This window comes from Talpa occidentalis, unplaced genomic scaffold (assembly GCF_014898055.3).
Source record: "Talpa occidentalis isolate TD23 unplaced genomic scaffold, MPIMG_talOcc4v2.1 talOcc4.12, whole genome shotgun sequence".
NCBI classification, from domain to species: Eukaryota; Metazoa; Chordata; class Mammalia; order Eulipotyphla; family Talpidae; genus Talpa; species Talpa occidentalis.
Genome location: NW_023601212.1, coordinates 38,472,767 through 38,489,645, shown reverse-complemented (window position 1 = coordinate 38,489,645; position 16,879 = coordinate 38,472,767). Strand labels below are relative to the sequence as shown.

Below are 16,879 nucleotides of genomic sequence, written 5' to 3'. Positions count from 1 at the left end.
CCGTGGGGAGATCCAGGGAAGGTAAAACTTACAAACCCGTGACGGATCCCTCCGCCCCCACCCCACGTCCCGCCTCCCAAGGCATAGGGGGCTGCGAGTCTCGTCCCGGCCGCCCTCCCGGGTGTCAGCTCCCACCCTCCCCGGCCCCCAGACCCGCTCGGCGGCGCCCACAAACGAGTTGGGGGCGGGGCGGGGGGCGGAGCCCGCAACAAAGACTCTAAGCTGCGAGGGGCGGGGGGAGGCGGAATCCCGGCCGCCGGCGAGGCGGGGGAGGCGGCGAGGGGCGCCCGCGCGGGCGGGGTCGCGCATGGTGCGGGTCCCCGCGCCGAGGCGCCACTAGGGCGGGCGGGGGTGGGGGGACCCGGACTCCGGGCCGGGGGCGCGTCATGTGGCCGCTCACGGTCCCGCCGCTGCTGCTGCTGCCGCTGCTGTGTTCAGGCCTCGCCGGACAGGTAGGGGCCTGGTGGGCAGGTGCGAGCTCAGAGGGCTCCTGGGGAGGAAGGGGGGGCGGCTTAGAGCCTTCCCTCAGAAACGGGGTTTGGGGCTTCGCGACCCCCTCCCTCCCAGGGCTGCGAGGGGCGAGGGTCAGTGCAGCGGGGGAGGGGCTGGGATTCCACCCCGGCTTGAGGGAGATGGGGGCTTCATCTCCAGGCTCAAGCTGGGTTGGTTTGGGGGACAGTCTGGTGTCAGCTTCGGGGTTCTCAACCGCTCGGTGACCCGGAGCCCACACCCGTCATCTCGCTGAAGCTTGGTGGGGTTTGGGGGGAAACTTCAGGGGCTTAGGGTGTTGCTCACCCTTCACTCCCCCATCATGGCCGGAGGTGCCCAGATTCTGAAGACCCCACTCCTTCCCTGCACCCCCAGGGTGGGGAAGGGGTGGGACTCACGTGCAAGTGACTGACAGAGACATGTGTGAGGTGCTGGGTAAACGTGTGTATCTTTGTGTCATGGCTGGGTGTGACAGAGTTTGTGTGTGTGACTGTGCAGGTGTGTATCCAACTGTGGGTGAGTTGGGGTGTTATTGGGAGAGGGTGTTTGTATGGGAGAGGGTGTTTGTACGCGAGGGAGCCTCTGTATGACAGAGACAGGCTGTGACAGGAAGGCTGGCATGGCAGTGAGAGCTTGTGAGCCTGCCATTGGGACTTGTGTGTCTGTGTGTGACGGGCGATGTGACAGCGAGTGAGGATGGTGTTAATCTTGGTGGTGTTTGGGCAGCGAGAGCTGTGTGTAAAGGACCGTGTGTAAAGGACTGTGTGTCAGTGTCCCCGTGACCCTGTCCATTTGCCTGGGTGTTGTACCAAATGTGTGTGAGCAGGTGTGTGATTGTGTGAGAGCTTTGGGCTGACCTGTACCACTCTGTTAAAAAAGTAAATCACACTAACAGGGGGTGGGAAGGGTAAGGGTGTGTGTGTGCAAACACCGACATCCACGCATCTGTGTGTATGTGTGTTGCCTTGCACACTTCAGTCATGCTTTCTCAGAAGTAGGTAGCTTCCTCTCTTTGGGCAGGCTGGGGGGGGGGGCCTTGCAAAATCTGTAAGGTCCAAGCTTTCTTCAGCTATTCAGAAGCCTCTTTCCTCCTCCATCTTGGGAATGGGAATCCCCTCAAGTCTCCTATCTGTAGGAGCTCAGAGGGAAGCTGCTATGAAAAATAATGATTATAATAACAGTTAACATTTATTAAGTGTTTATTGTATACTGGGTCTGTATCAAACACACAGCATGAACTAAGGCATTTAATCCTGTCAGGTCCTGCTAGCAGGTGCTTTTGTTACTTTCATTTTACAGGTGGAAAAATTGAGGCACAGAAAAGTTAAGCCACTTGCTCAAGCTTAGACAGCTTGGGAGTAGAAAAGACAATGAGTCCACATGTTTGCTCTTTTGTTAAATAACCCACTTCACGGGTGTGGACAGTGCATTTGTTGGTACTGGTAGGGGTTTTTAGGTAGAAGCTCAGAGGAAAAAGTGTACTTACACCTTCTCTTTCCGGGTCAGAAGAAAGGACTCTGACCTTTGTGCACAGCCCAAAAGGGACATTGGAAAGGCTGGAGCTTAGATTCTACATAGAAGGATCTCCAGATCACAGGTAGAGTTCTTTCCTCATTCGGCTATTTCACCATCCTTGGACTCTCAACTAGGTGGGATGGGAAGTGTGCTGGATGCCTATCAGGCTGCGCACATTATGTGTTCATTCGATGTGAGCCAGAGAGAAGTAAAGAAACAAGAAGCCAAAAAAGGCATAAGCCCGAGAGACTTATTGACAGGAAATGATCCAGGGATAAAGTTGAATTTGGTTTCCAGAAGGACCCTTAGAAGCGCCAGCTGAGGATACTTCCCATCCCTGTTTGCTCCTCGAGAACTCTAGATTTTTTATCTTCTTCTCAAGATTGACAATGAGAGAGAGAGAGAGAGAGAGAGAGAGAGAGAGAGAGAGGGAGAGAGAGAGAGCGAGAGAGAGCGCCTTGAGAGGAGCTGTTGAAAGAGTCCATCAGACCCCAGGATGGGGGCGGGAGTGGCTTGGAGGCGGGGCTAATGCGAGGCTCCGTGGAGGCGGGGCTAAGCGGGGCATCTTGGGGGCGGGACTAAACAAGCGTCGGTGGGTGGGTGAGGAAGTGATGGATGGGGCGGGGCTAAACTGGGGTAATCTGTTGGAGGGGCTGCAGGGCCTCCAGGAGGCCACCACAGGCACGGAAGTGTCATAACAACACCACAACAAAATGGTCTCAGCCCCTAGCTTGTCCACCCAGCCTGGAGCCCCAGGGAAAAGAATCTGGAGAATGTATGCTCTGTTCCCTTTCCTCCCCCTCCATTGCTTCCAGAGCCTCTTAAATCTCAGATGTACCCGGGGTTTCACCAGAGGTCCTTTCTAGAAAATATTCATTTGTCTATTCAATCAGTAAATATGATTCAGCTCTGGGGAATAATCCATGAATGAAGTCATTAAGTCCCTGCCCTCCTGGAACTGACCTTCTGACAGGAGATACAGACAGTAACAGAATAAACATAAAATACAATGTCAACAAGTAAATAAATATATAAAACTATACAAGTGACATGTAGAATAATAAAAATTAATATGGTAAAGGGGATGGAAGAGTGATGGTGGTGAACTGGGGGGTATTTTAGCAGGTGCTGTCAGAAATGATGGCTCTAAGGAGGTGATATTTGAGGAGATATCTGAAGGCAGTGAAAAAGGGAGGTTTCTATGTATCCAGGGGGAAAAGAACTCAAGATGGAGTGTGGAGGGTGGGGATGGACAGCAAATGCAACAGCCTTGAAGTGGGAGCAAGGTTAGTGTGTTTGGAGAGCAGCAAAGAGTCTGGTGTGACTGCAGAGGAATGAGGGGAAGGTAGATTAAGGGGGAGAGGAATGCCCTGGAGCTACCAGGGAGCATGACAGCTCCAAGTTCCACCATCTTCCCTTTGGTAAAGGTGCCTCCTTCCTAACCACTGGGAAGTTTTCCCTGAGATCTAGCTATATCTTTGACATTATCTGGGATTTCCTTTTGCGGAGGTGGGGTGGGGGTTGGGAGGGAGTCATCTTTTTCCTGGGATCATCACAGGAAGTGAGGGGAGGAGTAGTTCCATTTTCATGCATCCCCCAGGGTCTCCACACTTATGCTTACTATTCCCTTCTGCCTGGGACACTTTCCCCCAGGTAGCTACTTGATTCCCTACCTCTCCATCTGCTTAAATGTCACCTCTTCCTAGAGGCCCTCCCTGACCAGCCATCTAAAATAACCTCCCCGCCGCTATTCTGAGCTCCTACTCTGTTATTTTTCTACCTTTCCACCATTTTCTTTCATTCGTTGTCTGTCTCCCCATAGAGAACCAGTTCTTTAGGGTTCAGTGATCTTTATTGTATCTCTGGTGCCTATAAAACAGCCAGTAGGTGTACAACTATCTGTTGCCTAAATGAATGAGTGCTTTCCCCCCGCCCCTCCCATTGAGTCTTTTTTTTCTCAAGCCATGGAACCCCTGCGCCAACGAAGGGTTGAGGGGGAAAGTCTCCTGTATCAGAGGCATCAGGAAAAACCCATCTTTGCTTCAAATTCCATTATAGGACACCACTATTTGGGGTTAAGGCGATATTCTCCTTGATAAGGCAAGCTCCTTTATATATATATATATATATATATATATATATATATATATATATATATATATATATATCTCCCAGGTGGAATGAAATAAAAGGAAATCTTAAGGACTCCCAGATTATACGTGAATTGGACATTTTCTTCCTAAGCAAGCTCAGGGTTGGGCCTTAGCCCAAGATGAAGGAGCTGGGGCGACACCTAGTGGTAAAATGTAGTTAGTGCAGACACTGTGTGTCCCTTTGTGAAGCTGTTGAGGGTGGGGGGTGGGATGAGGCAAGGGAGGCATTTGACTGGGGTGCAAAATTAAAGGAAATGCCAAAAAACCTCAGTAACCAAGATAAATAATATTTTAGTGCAATATTTTTTAAGAAAATCAAAATTGTCCCAGACAATGAGGAACAAAACGCCAAAAATTAAAAGACAAGGATCCAACTGTGCATGGGCACAATTCATGTCAGTCACCTCACTTTAAGTCTGACCTGACAGGACTGTGTTTGTGGTGTCCATGGGTGTGTGTGTGTATGTGTGTGTATGTGGGGACCAGTACTGGCATTGTCCGAACTGGGTTTGTGTGTGACACGACCATGTTGTGCGTGTGTGCACACAGTGACTGTGTCCACGTGTCCATGATCACTCGGGCATGGATGGGGTTCCCAGGGGCCTAGATGCTTATTCAGGCAGCTTTGTTGCCCAGCATTCCATGTCAGTGCCTGGGAGACAGTAACTTGCTGTTTTTGTTAATTTGTGCATTCATGTATGCACTGAGGAAGTATTCGTGTGGAACGTTTCTGTGTGCTGAGCCTGCTACCAGACCTTGAAGACTGGGTCACAGTTTAAACTCTCAAGGGGTGGGATGGATGGAAGATTTAAGATCTCTGAAGTTGAATCAAGCTGTGCTGGGGAGAAGGGTGTTGTGATGGGCAAGAAACTTTGTTTCTGCTCTTTGTGAACTCTTGTCTGAGACCATCAATATCTTCATGCTCAGAGTGAAAACCCAGTGTGTCTCGCATCTTCATCTGTTCAGATCTTAGCTGTAAGATAAGGAGAAACCAGAAAAGAGCAGAGAGGAGTCAAAATAGACTCTACAGAGTCTGGAAGTAGAGCTTGCTTGCGTCGTTTCTGGGAGCTCTAGAGGGTCTCAGTACCTACTTACTCCTACTTTATATACAGTTCTAACCAGACAGTTCTGGAGAGCTAGCATCTGAGCCTTTGTAGCATATGAGGAGGCAGGAACCATAGTGTGGAAGAAACCCAGTGGCAAAGTACATTGAAGTCATTGAACGAAATAGCAAATAACTCTTCGCCCGCTATGCCCCCAAGAAAAATACACGATAAGCACACAAGGAGCTGGATTCTTTCTAATTTCGCCAGCAATTCCTATGTCACGGCCATTGAGCAAGCCACTGGGGACAAGGAGGGTGTGATATAACCCTCTGTTGAATGGTCCTGGGGAGACAGGCACGTTGCAATGTACAAAATGTCCAGGGTCAGGCAGGCTTGCTGGAGGAGGTGGCATTTGAAGATTGAAGATGGTCTTGTAGGATGAGCGTGTAGCGATTTGAGGGTGGACATTTTATGTGCAAGAGGGTCATTGGCCAAGGGAACAAGACCTAACAACATAAAGTGGGTTCTGAAGAAAGGAATCAGGAATCAGGGGGTGGCTCACTGGGAAGGTGAGAAAGGTGAGCTTGGACAGGTAGATTGTGCCTGTGAGGGCCTTGAAAACTGGGTTAAGTATTTTACAACTTATTGAACTGGCAATAAGCAGCCATAGAAGGGAGATGTGTTCATGTGTGTGTATGTGTTTATGTTTAAGTAGCAGGGTTAAAATTTTTATTTTTAATTGCAGCAAAGTAAACATCATATAAAAGACCATTTGGAAGTGCTAAGTACACACGCGCCATCATCATGGTCCTTCCCTAGGGCTCTTTTCATCTTCCAAAACCAAAAGTCCCTGTGCATCAAACAGCAACTTCTCTTTCTTCTCTCCCCCACCCCCTGGCACCCACTGTTCTATGTCCTGTTTCTATGAATTTGGCTATTCTAGGGACCTGATGTAAGTCTTTTTGAACCTGGCTTATTTTTTCACTCAGCATTCTTTCCTCAAGATTTATCCACGTTGTAGCCTGTGTCAGAATTTCCTTCCTTTTTAGTGCTGAAGAACATTCCATTTTATGGACATGCCATATTTAGTTTAGCTGTCCATTCTTCCACAGCTATTTGGGTCCCTTCTCAGTTTGGCAAGAGCAAATCCTGCATCTCTGAACATGCATGTGCAGATGTCTCTGAGAGCTGCCTTTCAACTTTTTTGGTTACACCATCTTGCTTGACTAATGACAGGAATTCAATTCCAGGAATTCAATGCCCACTAGGTGGTTTGGTCACTGCGTGGCCATCACAGAGGCATTCCACGTACCTGGGGGGTTAGCCCACCCCAAACCTGGTAGCTGCTGTAGCCTCTTGGGGTCACCATCGTTAAGCAGCACAAGGCCGTGTGCCCAGAAGTGTGTTGTGGATCATATGGTGAGGGTGTGTTAAATGTTTTGAGGATATGGATGTTGTTTTCCACTGAGGTGGGTCATTCTGAGTTTCTCCCACTGGTGCTTCTGCATTCCAACTTCTCCAGTTTCTTGCTAATACTTGTCATTAGCTGACTTTTTGATTCTAACCCATCCTGAGGGAGGTGAGATGATCTCACTGTGGTTTGGATCGAATTACATCAGGAGTCACCGAGGTCGGGCATATTTTCACGTGTCCAGTGGTCAGTGGTCAGTGGTGTGTCTTCAAAGGAGAAATGTCTGTCTAAGTCCTTTGTCCATTTTAAAATTGGGTTGTTTGCTTTTTGTTGTCTAAATAGAAGGTTTTAAAGCCAGGAATGGTTGGATTTGTGTGAGGGACAGATGCTCTGGTTACGGCATGAAGACAGGCTGGAATGGGGAGAGTAGAGGCCTGAAGACAGAACTATTTCAGGAGCTGAGAAAGCCTGAGGCAAATTGGAGGCAGCCAGAGGCTTAGCAGGACTCACATTTGGGGGCAAGAGGTGTGTTCTTCTCATTGTCTAGTGTCCGAGGTCCCCAACAAAGCCCACTGTCTCTTTCTCAACCTCCTCCTAGAATTCCAAATCAGGCAAGCAGGGGTGATATGAGAGACGACCCTGGGAGCCTTCTAAGGAGAAAAAGGGGACACATTTCAACACCATTCCCAGACACTCGCTGTAACCAAGGCAAAAACAAACAGCAGCCACAGACTGGAAGACTAATGCCGGGTTTTGTACCGAGGGCTGCAAAGCTGTGTATGTGTGCACAGGAATTCATGCCTTACGTGTCAGTGAGGCTCCTTGCTTTGTTGCAGAGGGCTCTGGCTTGCTTGCCTTTATTATCTATTGGAAAATTTTGTAATTTTTACCTGTTGCTTATCAAATGGAGATGGATCTGATATTTTATAATTGATACCTCATTCATATTTTTAAGTAAGCTTTCTTCTTGATGTAAAACAGAGAAGTGCAGGCATCTTGAAGGTGCAGCTTGATAAATTGTCTTGAGGCAAAATAGCATTACCAACAACAGCTTAATAGGTTGGTAGACTCCTCAAGACCACTCATACTCCTTTCTGTTGCCAGCACCCCTCCCCTCCAAAAAAAAAAAACTAACCTCTAAGCTGACCTCTTTCACCACCTGTTGGTTTGAGCTACTTTTTAACTTCACGGAGTCATTCAGTTTATAGTTTTTTGGCACCTAGCTTATTTTGTTCAATGTAATGTTCACAAGATTCCTCCATATTATTGTTTTGGCTAGATTGCTTGTTTTCATTGTTTTGTGGTGTCCTGTATTGTGTGAATATATCCATTCTACTGTTTCTGGACATTTGGGTTGGTGAACTTTGTAGCTGACACTCAGTGCTGATATAAACACTGGGCTACAAGTCTTCAGCAAAAGTTTGTTTGCATTTCTGCTGGGTACACACAAGCAGTAGATTATCTTTTTTCACAGTAGTTATATTGTGTAAAGAGCTTATGAGCACTGAATTAGCAAATAATGAATTGTTGCATTGAATCATTGGGGACTAGATTCTCCCAGATATATTTTTGTCAACCAGACAGTATGCAACCTTGTTTAATGGGTATTTACAAATGCCTTATTTAATATACACTGTTGATTTATTAATGTTGAACTCACAACCCAAGCCACCATAATTCATGCCTGAACATAGCTTATCAACCACATGTTTTTTCTCCAGAAGACACATCACAGCCCTCTTGCACTTGGAAACTCTAAACAGCACTTAGTCCCAGGCATAGGGGCCACTTAAAACAGGGAAATCTTTAATAAAAAGCACAGAAGTTCGGCACGAAATAGACATGTATTTAGTTACAATAACTGAAACGAGAAGGTAGAGAATGACCCTGTTGGACCTTAGTTCAGGACTTGAACAACTGTGAATCAGTTACCGCCGCTCTGCACGTGTCCGGGAATGGCTGCACAAGCCTTGGGGTATTGCTTGGGGGTTACAAATACTGGAGTGAGCTTGCCAGTATGGAATCTGCAACTAATGAGGCTCAACTGTATGTAATGAGTAGAATTCCTAGGGCATGGGGGAAATGCCGTTGAGCTTTAGGAGATATTGCTGGATACAGAGTGCCAAAGACTCTTCAAAAAGTTGACTGCTTTACCCCTCACCGGTAGTGTAGGAGTGCGCTCTTTGTTCCACGTCTTCAGCAACACTTGGTGGTGGTGTCTTTTTCATTTTAGACTTTAGGGTGGATGTATAGTGGTGTCACATTATGGGTTTAATTTACATTTCCTGATGCCTAATAATGTTAAATACCTTTTCATCTCTTTATTGGCCACTTGGGTTTCTCCTTTTGTGAAATGTCTATTTATTTCTTTTGCCCATTTCACTACTGGGCTGTCTTCTTTTTCATACTGATATGTAGAGGTATGTGTATATCTGTATCCAGATTTTACATCTCTGTTCATATTTTATATAAATATAAAATCAGGATATAAATCTCGTTGGATATAAGGATTGTAAATCTCTTATTGTGTGATTTGTCTTCATTCTTTGTTAATTTTAATGTAATTCACATGATTTTTTTTTTCGAGATTAGTACTTGTTAGTGTCCACTTTTGGAAGTCTTTGCCTGCCCCAGGGTAATGAAGATATGCTTCTATATTTTCTTCTAAGGTGTTACTGTTCACCTTTCACCTTTATATGTACAATCAATTCATTATATGTACAATCCACCTGGAACTGATTTTTGTACATGATGTGTGGTCAGGATGGACAACCATTTTCCCCTGTGGCGAGAATCCTGGGGACCTTTGGGAAAGTTTCTTGGCATCTCTGTGTCTCTATTTCCTCATTTTTAAGTGGAAATTGTAATCCTGTCTACTTCACTGTGGTATTCTGAGTTAAACGAATTACTACCTGTAATCACTGTAAGTGGTATATAGCACATTGTAAGTCCTCAATAAACCTTAGCAAGTATTATTATTGTTTCTGAAAGTTACAAACTCATTGTCTCCTGAGAAAATCATATTTTCTGTGGCTCCTGGTCTGAGTATATTTGGGCTGCTATATCAGAATTCCATAGATTGTGGCTTATAAACAACAGAAATTTTATTTCTCATAGTTCCAGAGGCTGGCAAGACCAAGATCAAGGTGCCAGCAGGTACAATGTCTTGTGAGGACCAGGTTCTTGATGTCTTCTCTTTGTGTCAAGGGGATGGGGGAGCTCTCTTGGGGTCTCTTTTATAAGGGTACTAATCTCACTCATAAGGGTACCACCTCGTCACCTAATCACCTCCCAAAGAGCCCACCTCTTAATGCTGTGACATTGGGGGTTAGGGTTCAACATATAAATTGTGTGTGTGTGTGTGGGGCACAAACAGTCACTCCCCAAGATGATCCTTAGAATGAGGTTGGTGACAGAGAGAAGACACTTTCTGTAGATATTTCTGTGGCACAATCAGCTAGCATTGGTGCTGGTTTGAATGGAGGAGTAGGGATGAGGAGGAAGAAGAAAGGGGTTAGTGTACTATAGTTTCTAACTATGAGTGCATCTGAGACCACAGTGAGTGAAACAAGGATTCTGGGGCACCGAATTTAAGGAAGACTCATTTTTGTGTCAATATAAATATCTCAGGAAAGGGGGAATTGCAGGGAAAGGTTCAGAATGCTCTTCTTTTAAATAGTTTTCTTTCATAACATATTTGGTCTTCGTCCACAGTTCCTGGCTCACAGTTCCTAAAAGCCTTGAAATTTCCTGTGTGGAGAGTGACAAAGGTGTTTGTTTGTTTGTTTGTTTATCTATTCTTTATTTTATTTGGCAAGCCTAGACCTGGAATCCCAGCTCCTTGTGAGCAGAAGGAGAAGGAAGGGGTAGTCTGGGCCTGGTAGAGAAGGAACCTGGGGTCCAACTTCTGTGCAAATACACTTTCAACCAGTTGCCCCTTTAAGACCTGCACCTCATCTCTGGTTCTTGGTGTTTGGGGCACCAATGTGTCAAACACATTGTGGGGGCTGGTTGCCATGGAAACCAACCATGTGATTAGATGGTTGAAACTTTTAGTCCACTGTGCTGACCTCCAGGAGTAAGGAGAGCAGTTGTGTGAAACCATCAGGCCTGTGTCGCTAGGCCTTCATAAGAGCCCCAAAGGAGGGGCTTCATAGAGCTTCCAGGGTAGTGAAGATTTGGGGGAGAATGGCATGCCTAGACCGGAAGTGTAGGCTTTTTGTCCTTTCCCCATACCTTGTTCTCTGTATCTCTCCCTCCTGGCTATTCCTGAGTTATATATCCTTTATAATAAATCAGTCATGTCGTGAATAAACAGGTTTCCTGTGTTCTATAGGCTGTTCTAGCAAATTGACCTGAGGAGGGGGTTATAGGAAACTCTGGCTTATAGCTAGTCTGTGAAAAGCAGATATAATAATCTGGGCTTGCAGTGAGCTAGCAGGGAGTCACGGGACCTCCAATCTGTGGCTGTTTGGTCAGCAGCACAGGTGAGTTCCTGGGGCTTGTGACCAGTGTCCGATGTGGAAGGTGGTCTTAGCCTGTGGACCCTGACACTGTCTCTGGTTAGATAGTGTCAAAATTGAGCAGAACTGAGTTGGATTTTTGGATACCCGGCTGGTATCTGAGAATTGATTTTTGGTGAGGCAGCCTTTACCTGCACACCCCATTGGGGCTGATTGCAGGACACACAACACAGTCATACAACTCAGCTGTTTGAGTGGCTTTTAGTGAATTTACAGAGTTGGCAAATATCACTTCAATCCAGTTTTAGGATATGTCCGCCACCCCCAAAAGGTGCCCATGTCCATTTGTAGTCCGTCCACACACAATCATGAGTGTATTTCTTGTTTCTATAGCTCTGTCTTTTCTGAACACTATGTAAATGGAATCATACCAAATGCTGCCTTTGTGTCTGATGCCTCTCTGTTAGCAAAATATTTTTGAGGTTCGTCCATGATGTAGCTTCTATCACCTCATTCTTCCTTATTGCCAAATGGCATCCATTAAACGGATGTATCACAGTTTGTGTGGCCATTCACCAGTTGGACTGTTTTATCCATTACAAATATCCATGTACAAATCTTTTTGTGGACATATGATTTTATTTCTGTTGGGTATTGTTGAGTCTTATGGATGTTTCTGTTTAACATTTTAAGAAAGTATAAATTGTGCTTCAATTTGCAATTGGTTGCAATACCAAGAGACTGGTTTTGACTTCTCTACACTATCACCAGTACTTGGTAGTACCTTTCATTTTGATTGAGATGTTTCTAGTGGGTGTCACATGCTATTATTGACAGTTGTTTGAAACACACAGGTGGAAGTGTACAAGAAACAGGTGGATGTGAGCTCCAGGTGGAGATCTGGGCTATAGATATACCTATGGGAAGCCTCAGCTCTAGATTCACTTAGTCAATCAATAAAAATTTCTTGGACACCTACTATATGTCAAGCACTGGTCTAGCCCCTAGGGATGCAGCTGTCAAAAATACAGACATGAAAGGTATCCTTGTGAAGTTGAACATCAGTGGAGGAGACAAACCATAAACAAATAAAAGTATAAGATAATGTTACATGGTAGTAAATGTTTAAAAAAAAAAAAAAACAACACAGCAAATTGGAGTAGAGGAAGGGACAGAGTGCATTACAGATGAGGTGGCCCGGGAAGATTTCTCAGATACAATGACTTAGACCACGTCCATCGAAACAAACCACTCTAAGTGTTTCAAAGAGAGCAACCTAATACATGGGAACTGGTTAGCTATGAAATGGAAGAATTGCAAAGTGAACCAGGGGGCCCAGCAATAAGCCACAGCAGAAAGTTGCTGGAGGGATACAGCAGAAGGGTTGTGTGATGAAGAAGGGGATTATCATCATGAAGAAGGAAACTGGGGCCAAGGAGGGTATAAAGTAGCCTCACAAAACATCCTGTCCCAAGCAGAGAGGAGAAATACCCCGGCTTCTTCCCTTCCTCCTTACTAGCCAATCTCCCTCCACTGTCTCCCATTGGACAAAACTAATAGCAAGTCAGTGAGCAAGGGGATCTGGGAAATGTAGTTTTCTGGAGAGGGATAGGACAGACCTCTGAGCCTTACCATGATTGAACAGAGCTATAAATGCGGTAAAACAACAAATTTTATATGTATCTGTGGTAATAGTGTTCTGGGTAGAGGGAACAGAAAGTACAAAGCCGTGAGATAAGAATGTACTAGACAGAACCAAAACTCTGGGAGCGGGTGTGAGGGTCCAGGCATAGTGTTCAGAGTACGCATTAGGGATCAGGACAAAGCCCTGTGAGACACAGACATTTAAGGAGGAAGCAGGGGACACTGACAGTGCATCTAGAGATGTGGGGATGGGACAGAACTAGGAAATAATTAGGTGGCTTTGAAATCGAGAAATGAATGACTTTCAAGAAGAAGGGAATGATGCATGAAGACTAACTGGTAAGAGTGATTAAATGAGGGCCTGTGTGAGGCTGTGGTACTGGCACACTGGAAGGTCACCAGTGCCTTTGGTGAGAGGAGTTTGGGAAGCATGGAGGAGATGGAAGGTGAGGAAGCAGAGATGGCAAGTGCAGACGAGTGTAGATCACTCCTTGTGTTTCCTGCAGCACCAACGGTGAGAGAGTAAGAGAGTAGAATTGAGTTCCATATCCTCTTAAGCCTTAGAGCCCAGTGATTTTGGAGTCTGAAATCAGATAAACCTAGATTCAAATTCAGGGTCCTCCTTTGCCTGCTGGGTCACCTTGAATCGTTCCCTCTCCTCTCTGAGCCCAGGGTTCTCACCTACAAATAGGGAAGTACTTTTCAAGGGAGGTTACAGAAAGCACACTTGCCAACAAGCATTCAGCACTTATAAATGCATACTTAGGACATATCGGTAAGGACACATTTCACTTTTTAAAGCTCATTATCAGTTGCAAATGATAACATGGCAGTTACTATTCATGAAACACTTATCATGTCCCTGCAAAGTGTTTTACAAGCACCATCTCTCTTCTAGTCTCCCCCAGCACACTTGGCTCCAAACACCTTGTTCTCCCTCCTGTTCTTTGAACACTTCCACCCCTGACCCAGGGCCTTTGCACATGCTATGCTGGTTGCCAGGGAACTCTTCCCTTAGATGTTCAAATGACTTCTTCCCTCATCTTCTTCAGGTCTCTACTCAACTGTCTTTTCCTTAACCATTCTATAAAGCTTACTTTCCATCTTAGTCGCATCCCCCTTCTTCCTGTTACCCTGTTATCCGTTGTATTTTACTCCCCCCCCTTCTTGTATCTTGTCTGTCTTGCCCCATAGACGGTTCAGCTCCTCAAAAGCAAGCATTTTTGACTGCTGTTCACAGTGTCTGGACATAGCAGATGCTCAATAAATCTTTCACTTGATTCTCAGGACACCTGAGCCTTTCCATATTAGGTTTATCATTCACAGCCACCCACCCACTTTGCAGGTGAAGAAACTGAGGCACAGAGAAGTGATTGCTGGAGGTCACTCAGGGTCAGAACCTGCCTCTCGGTGTTAAGCTCAGAAAAAAGAAGGGCTAAAGACCCCCCAGCCGGGTGTCCAGCGCTTCTCTCCAGGCGGGCCCTCGCGCCTCGGTGAGCTGCCACAATCAGGCAAAGAAAGGCCTGAGTCATCGCCGCCTCCAGACGGCGGCCGCGGACTGAGGGCGACGGCGGCGGCGCGAGGTGATGCGGGGACGCCAGGAGGGGGCGTGAGTGCAGGAGAAACAGAGGAAATTAAAACCCGCCGGGCGCGCCTCCCCGCGGCCCAGCCGCCCTCGCGGCGGGCTGGTGCGTGGGTGGAAGGTGGGGGCCTTGAACACTGCGAACCCCGAAACTGGCAGGCCCGAGGCCCTAGGGTGTGGAGGACGGTCCTAAGTGTCCGTTCCGTGTCCACCCCAAGTTCAAGTTGAGTGGGGACCCTCCTGGGACTTGTTTGCAAAATGCTCTGTTTCAGCAGTCCCCGGTTATAAAGCCGCCCCTGGCGTCATGGGAAACCCCCAGCTGCCGGAGTGACCCCCCGTTCCCGCACCTTTATCCGAGTCATGTCTCCTGGCTCGGGACCCGCCACTTTGGGCTTCCCAGGTCCCGAAAAGCCCAAAGGGTCCCCAGAGTGGTTCTGGCGCACGGAAACCCTTTCCCCAAGGAGGGGAGACCCTTCCTCGGCGCCCGGCTCTGGGGAACGGACCAGTCTGCCCCGCAGCCCCGGCCCCGCGGCCCGGACGCCTGCTCTCCCCGGCTGAGACCCCGGGTCCCGGTCCTGGCAGTAGGTGGGTGGGGACCTGCAACTCCGGCCGCCTGCCAACTTGGGGGGTGGGAGCAGGCCGGCTGCCCGTTGAAACGCGGCGCGGATCGCCAGGGGGTTCAAGGGGGGGGTGGCCCGGGAACCCCGCTGGGGGAGGGGGCGGGAACCCCGCGGGGGGCGGGGCGGGGGAGGCCGCGGAGGCGGGGGGCGGCAGGTGGGGAATGCCGCCCGAGGGGGTCCCTCGTTCTGAGGGGGGACCGGGACAGGGGGACAGGCGGGGCTCCGCTGGGGAGGTGGGGGTTGTCTGGGCGCCCCCCACCCCCCGCCGGGCTCCGGGCCGGAGCCGTGACGTCACGGCGGCTGGAAGTGCCCGGCGCGGAGGCGCGGGAGGGGGTGAGGGGGGCCGAGCCGGCGCCTTATAAGCAGAGCCCGCGAGGCGCGCCTCGCCGCAGCCCGCGTCCCCGAGCCCCCGGCCGGCCCCGGCCCCGGCCCCCAGCTCGCGCTCGCGCCCCGGGAGCGGCCGGGCGGCGAGGGACGGAGCGCCAGGTGGCGGGCCCCGAGACGCGCGCGCACTGCCGCGGGGCATGAGGCGGGGGCGCGATGTCGGTGCCGCTGCTCAAGATCGGGGCCGTGCTCAGCACCATGGCCATGGTCACCAACTGGATGTCGCAGACGCTGCCCTCGCTCGTGGGGCTTAACGGCACCGTGTCCCGCGCGGGCGCCTCCGAGAAAATCGTGAGTGGCCGCGGCGCTGGGGGCGCTCCCGGGGGGCGTGGTGCCCGGGCGGCCGCCGTCGCCGCAGCCCCCGGGGGCCCCCGCCCCCCGGGCTCCCGGCGCGCCGGGTCTGGGGCGCCCTCCCCAGACGGGACGCGGCGGCGGAGGAGCCCCTGGCCCCCAGCCGTCCCCAGGCTGTTTGTTCTTGTTATTGCTACTAGTGCACAGTGTGGAGCGGCGACCCGGCTCGCTCTGGCCGGGCGGAGGCGGCCGGGCTGCGGAATGGAGCCGCGTCCCGACTGAGCGGGGCGGAGCGCGAGGGTAGTTTCGGGGGACTGGGAGGAACCCTGTCTCTGAATAGGGGAGTCTCGGGGTCTCCGAGCGTCTCCACCGTCATGATACTGGCCTATTTGTGTCTCAGTGTCTCCGAGCAGTCCCTTCACAGCTCTGTCTTTCCCCTTCGTCACCGCCCCCCCAGGTCCCCCCTCTGGTTTGCTCCTCTATTTCCGTATCTCCCGGGTTCTCTCTCTGCTACTCTTTGACTTTGTATCTCTTTTTGTCTCTTTTTCTCTCCACTGCACAACCACTCCCCCCCCCACCCCGCCACCCCCCGCAGGATTTTGCTCCTCACCATGCGCTGAATATTTATTCCCGTAACTCGCCCTTTCTAGGAGACAGATGGGTCTGACTGGGGCAGGGCTTGCTCTGCCCCTAGACGCTCAGGATGTCTCTCCTTCCCTTCCTCACCTTCCTCCTCCGGCTGCCTCCACGCAGAGCCTTGGGAGTGGGGCGGGACGCATTGGGGTTAATAATGGTGGTCCTGGGAGTGGAGAGGGAATGGTCTCTGCTGCAAACTTCCCTCAGCATCTTCCAGACCTGCCTCTCCTTCCACTCCTTGCCCCTAGTAGCCGGTTCCCTCTTCTGCCTATTTTTGGGACTCCTCCCAATATATGGAGCTGGATTGCTCTGGTCTTCCTCTCCCTGCTCTTGTTTCCCCAACTTCAGCTCCCCGTTCAGCCTCCAGTGGCCATCACACTACTTCTTTCTCTCCCCTCCCTGAGAGGAAAGACATCTTTGCTCCCAAGGGTTGAAAGCCAGCAGAGAGGGGGGCACCGTGCATTGTGTCCAGGCTATAGGGTCCCTGGGGGGAGATGGCAGTAGGCTTGACATGGATAAAAGCTTTTAGTCCAGATTTTCAGACTTGAAGCCAGCGTGTGAAATGGTGTCTTTCTCTCTGTCACATTGAGTGGTATTATTTGAGTATTCCCTGTTGTGTCTATGCTTCTGAGAGACTGTGTGTGT

The 16,879-nt window shown here is 49.3% G+C and overlaps 1 protein-coding gene across 2 annotated transcripts in view; it reads left to right on the top strand.

The window, feature by feature from the left end:
• The first annotated feature begins 366 nt into the window (after positions 1 to 366).
• OLFM2 (olfactomedin 2) overlaps positions 367 to 16,879 on the top strand; it is a 59,573-nt gene continuing 43,060 nt past the window's right edge. Inside the window, exon 1 of one of the 2 annotated variants that reach the window (XM_037505739.2) lies at positions 367 to 452. In XM_037505739.2, the coding sequence (XP_037361636.1) occupies positions 387 to 452 (66 nt within the window). In that variant the 5' untranslated portion in view covers positions 367 to 386. Of the gene's footprint in view, positions 453 to 15,463; positions 15,599 to 16,879 lie in introns of those variants that run through there. The other variant, XM_054693258.1, reaches the window with a different exon arrangement.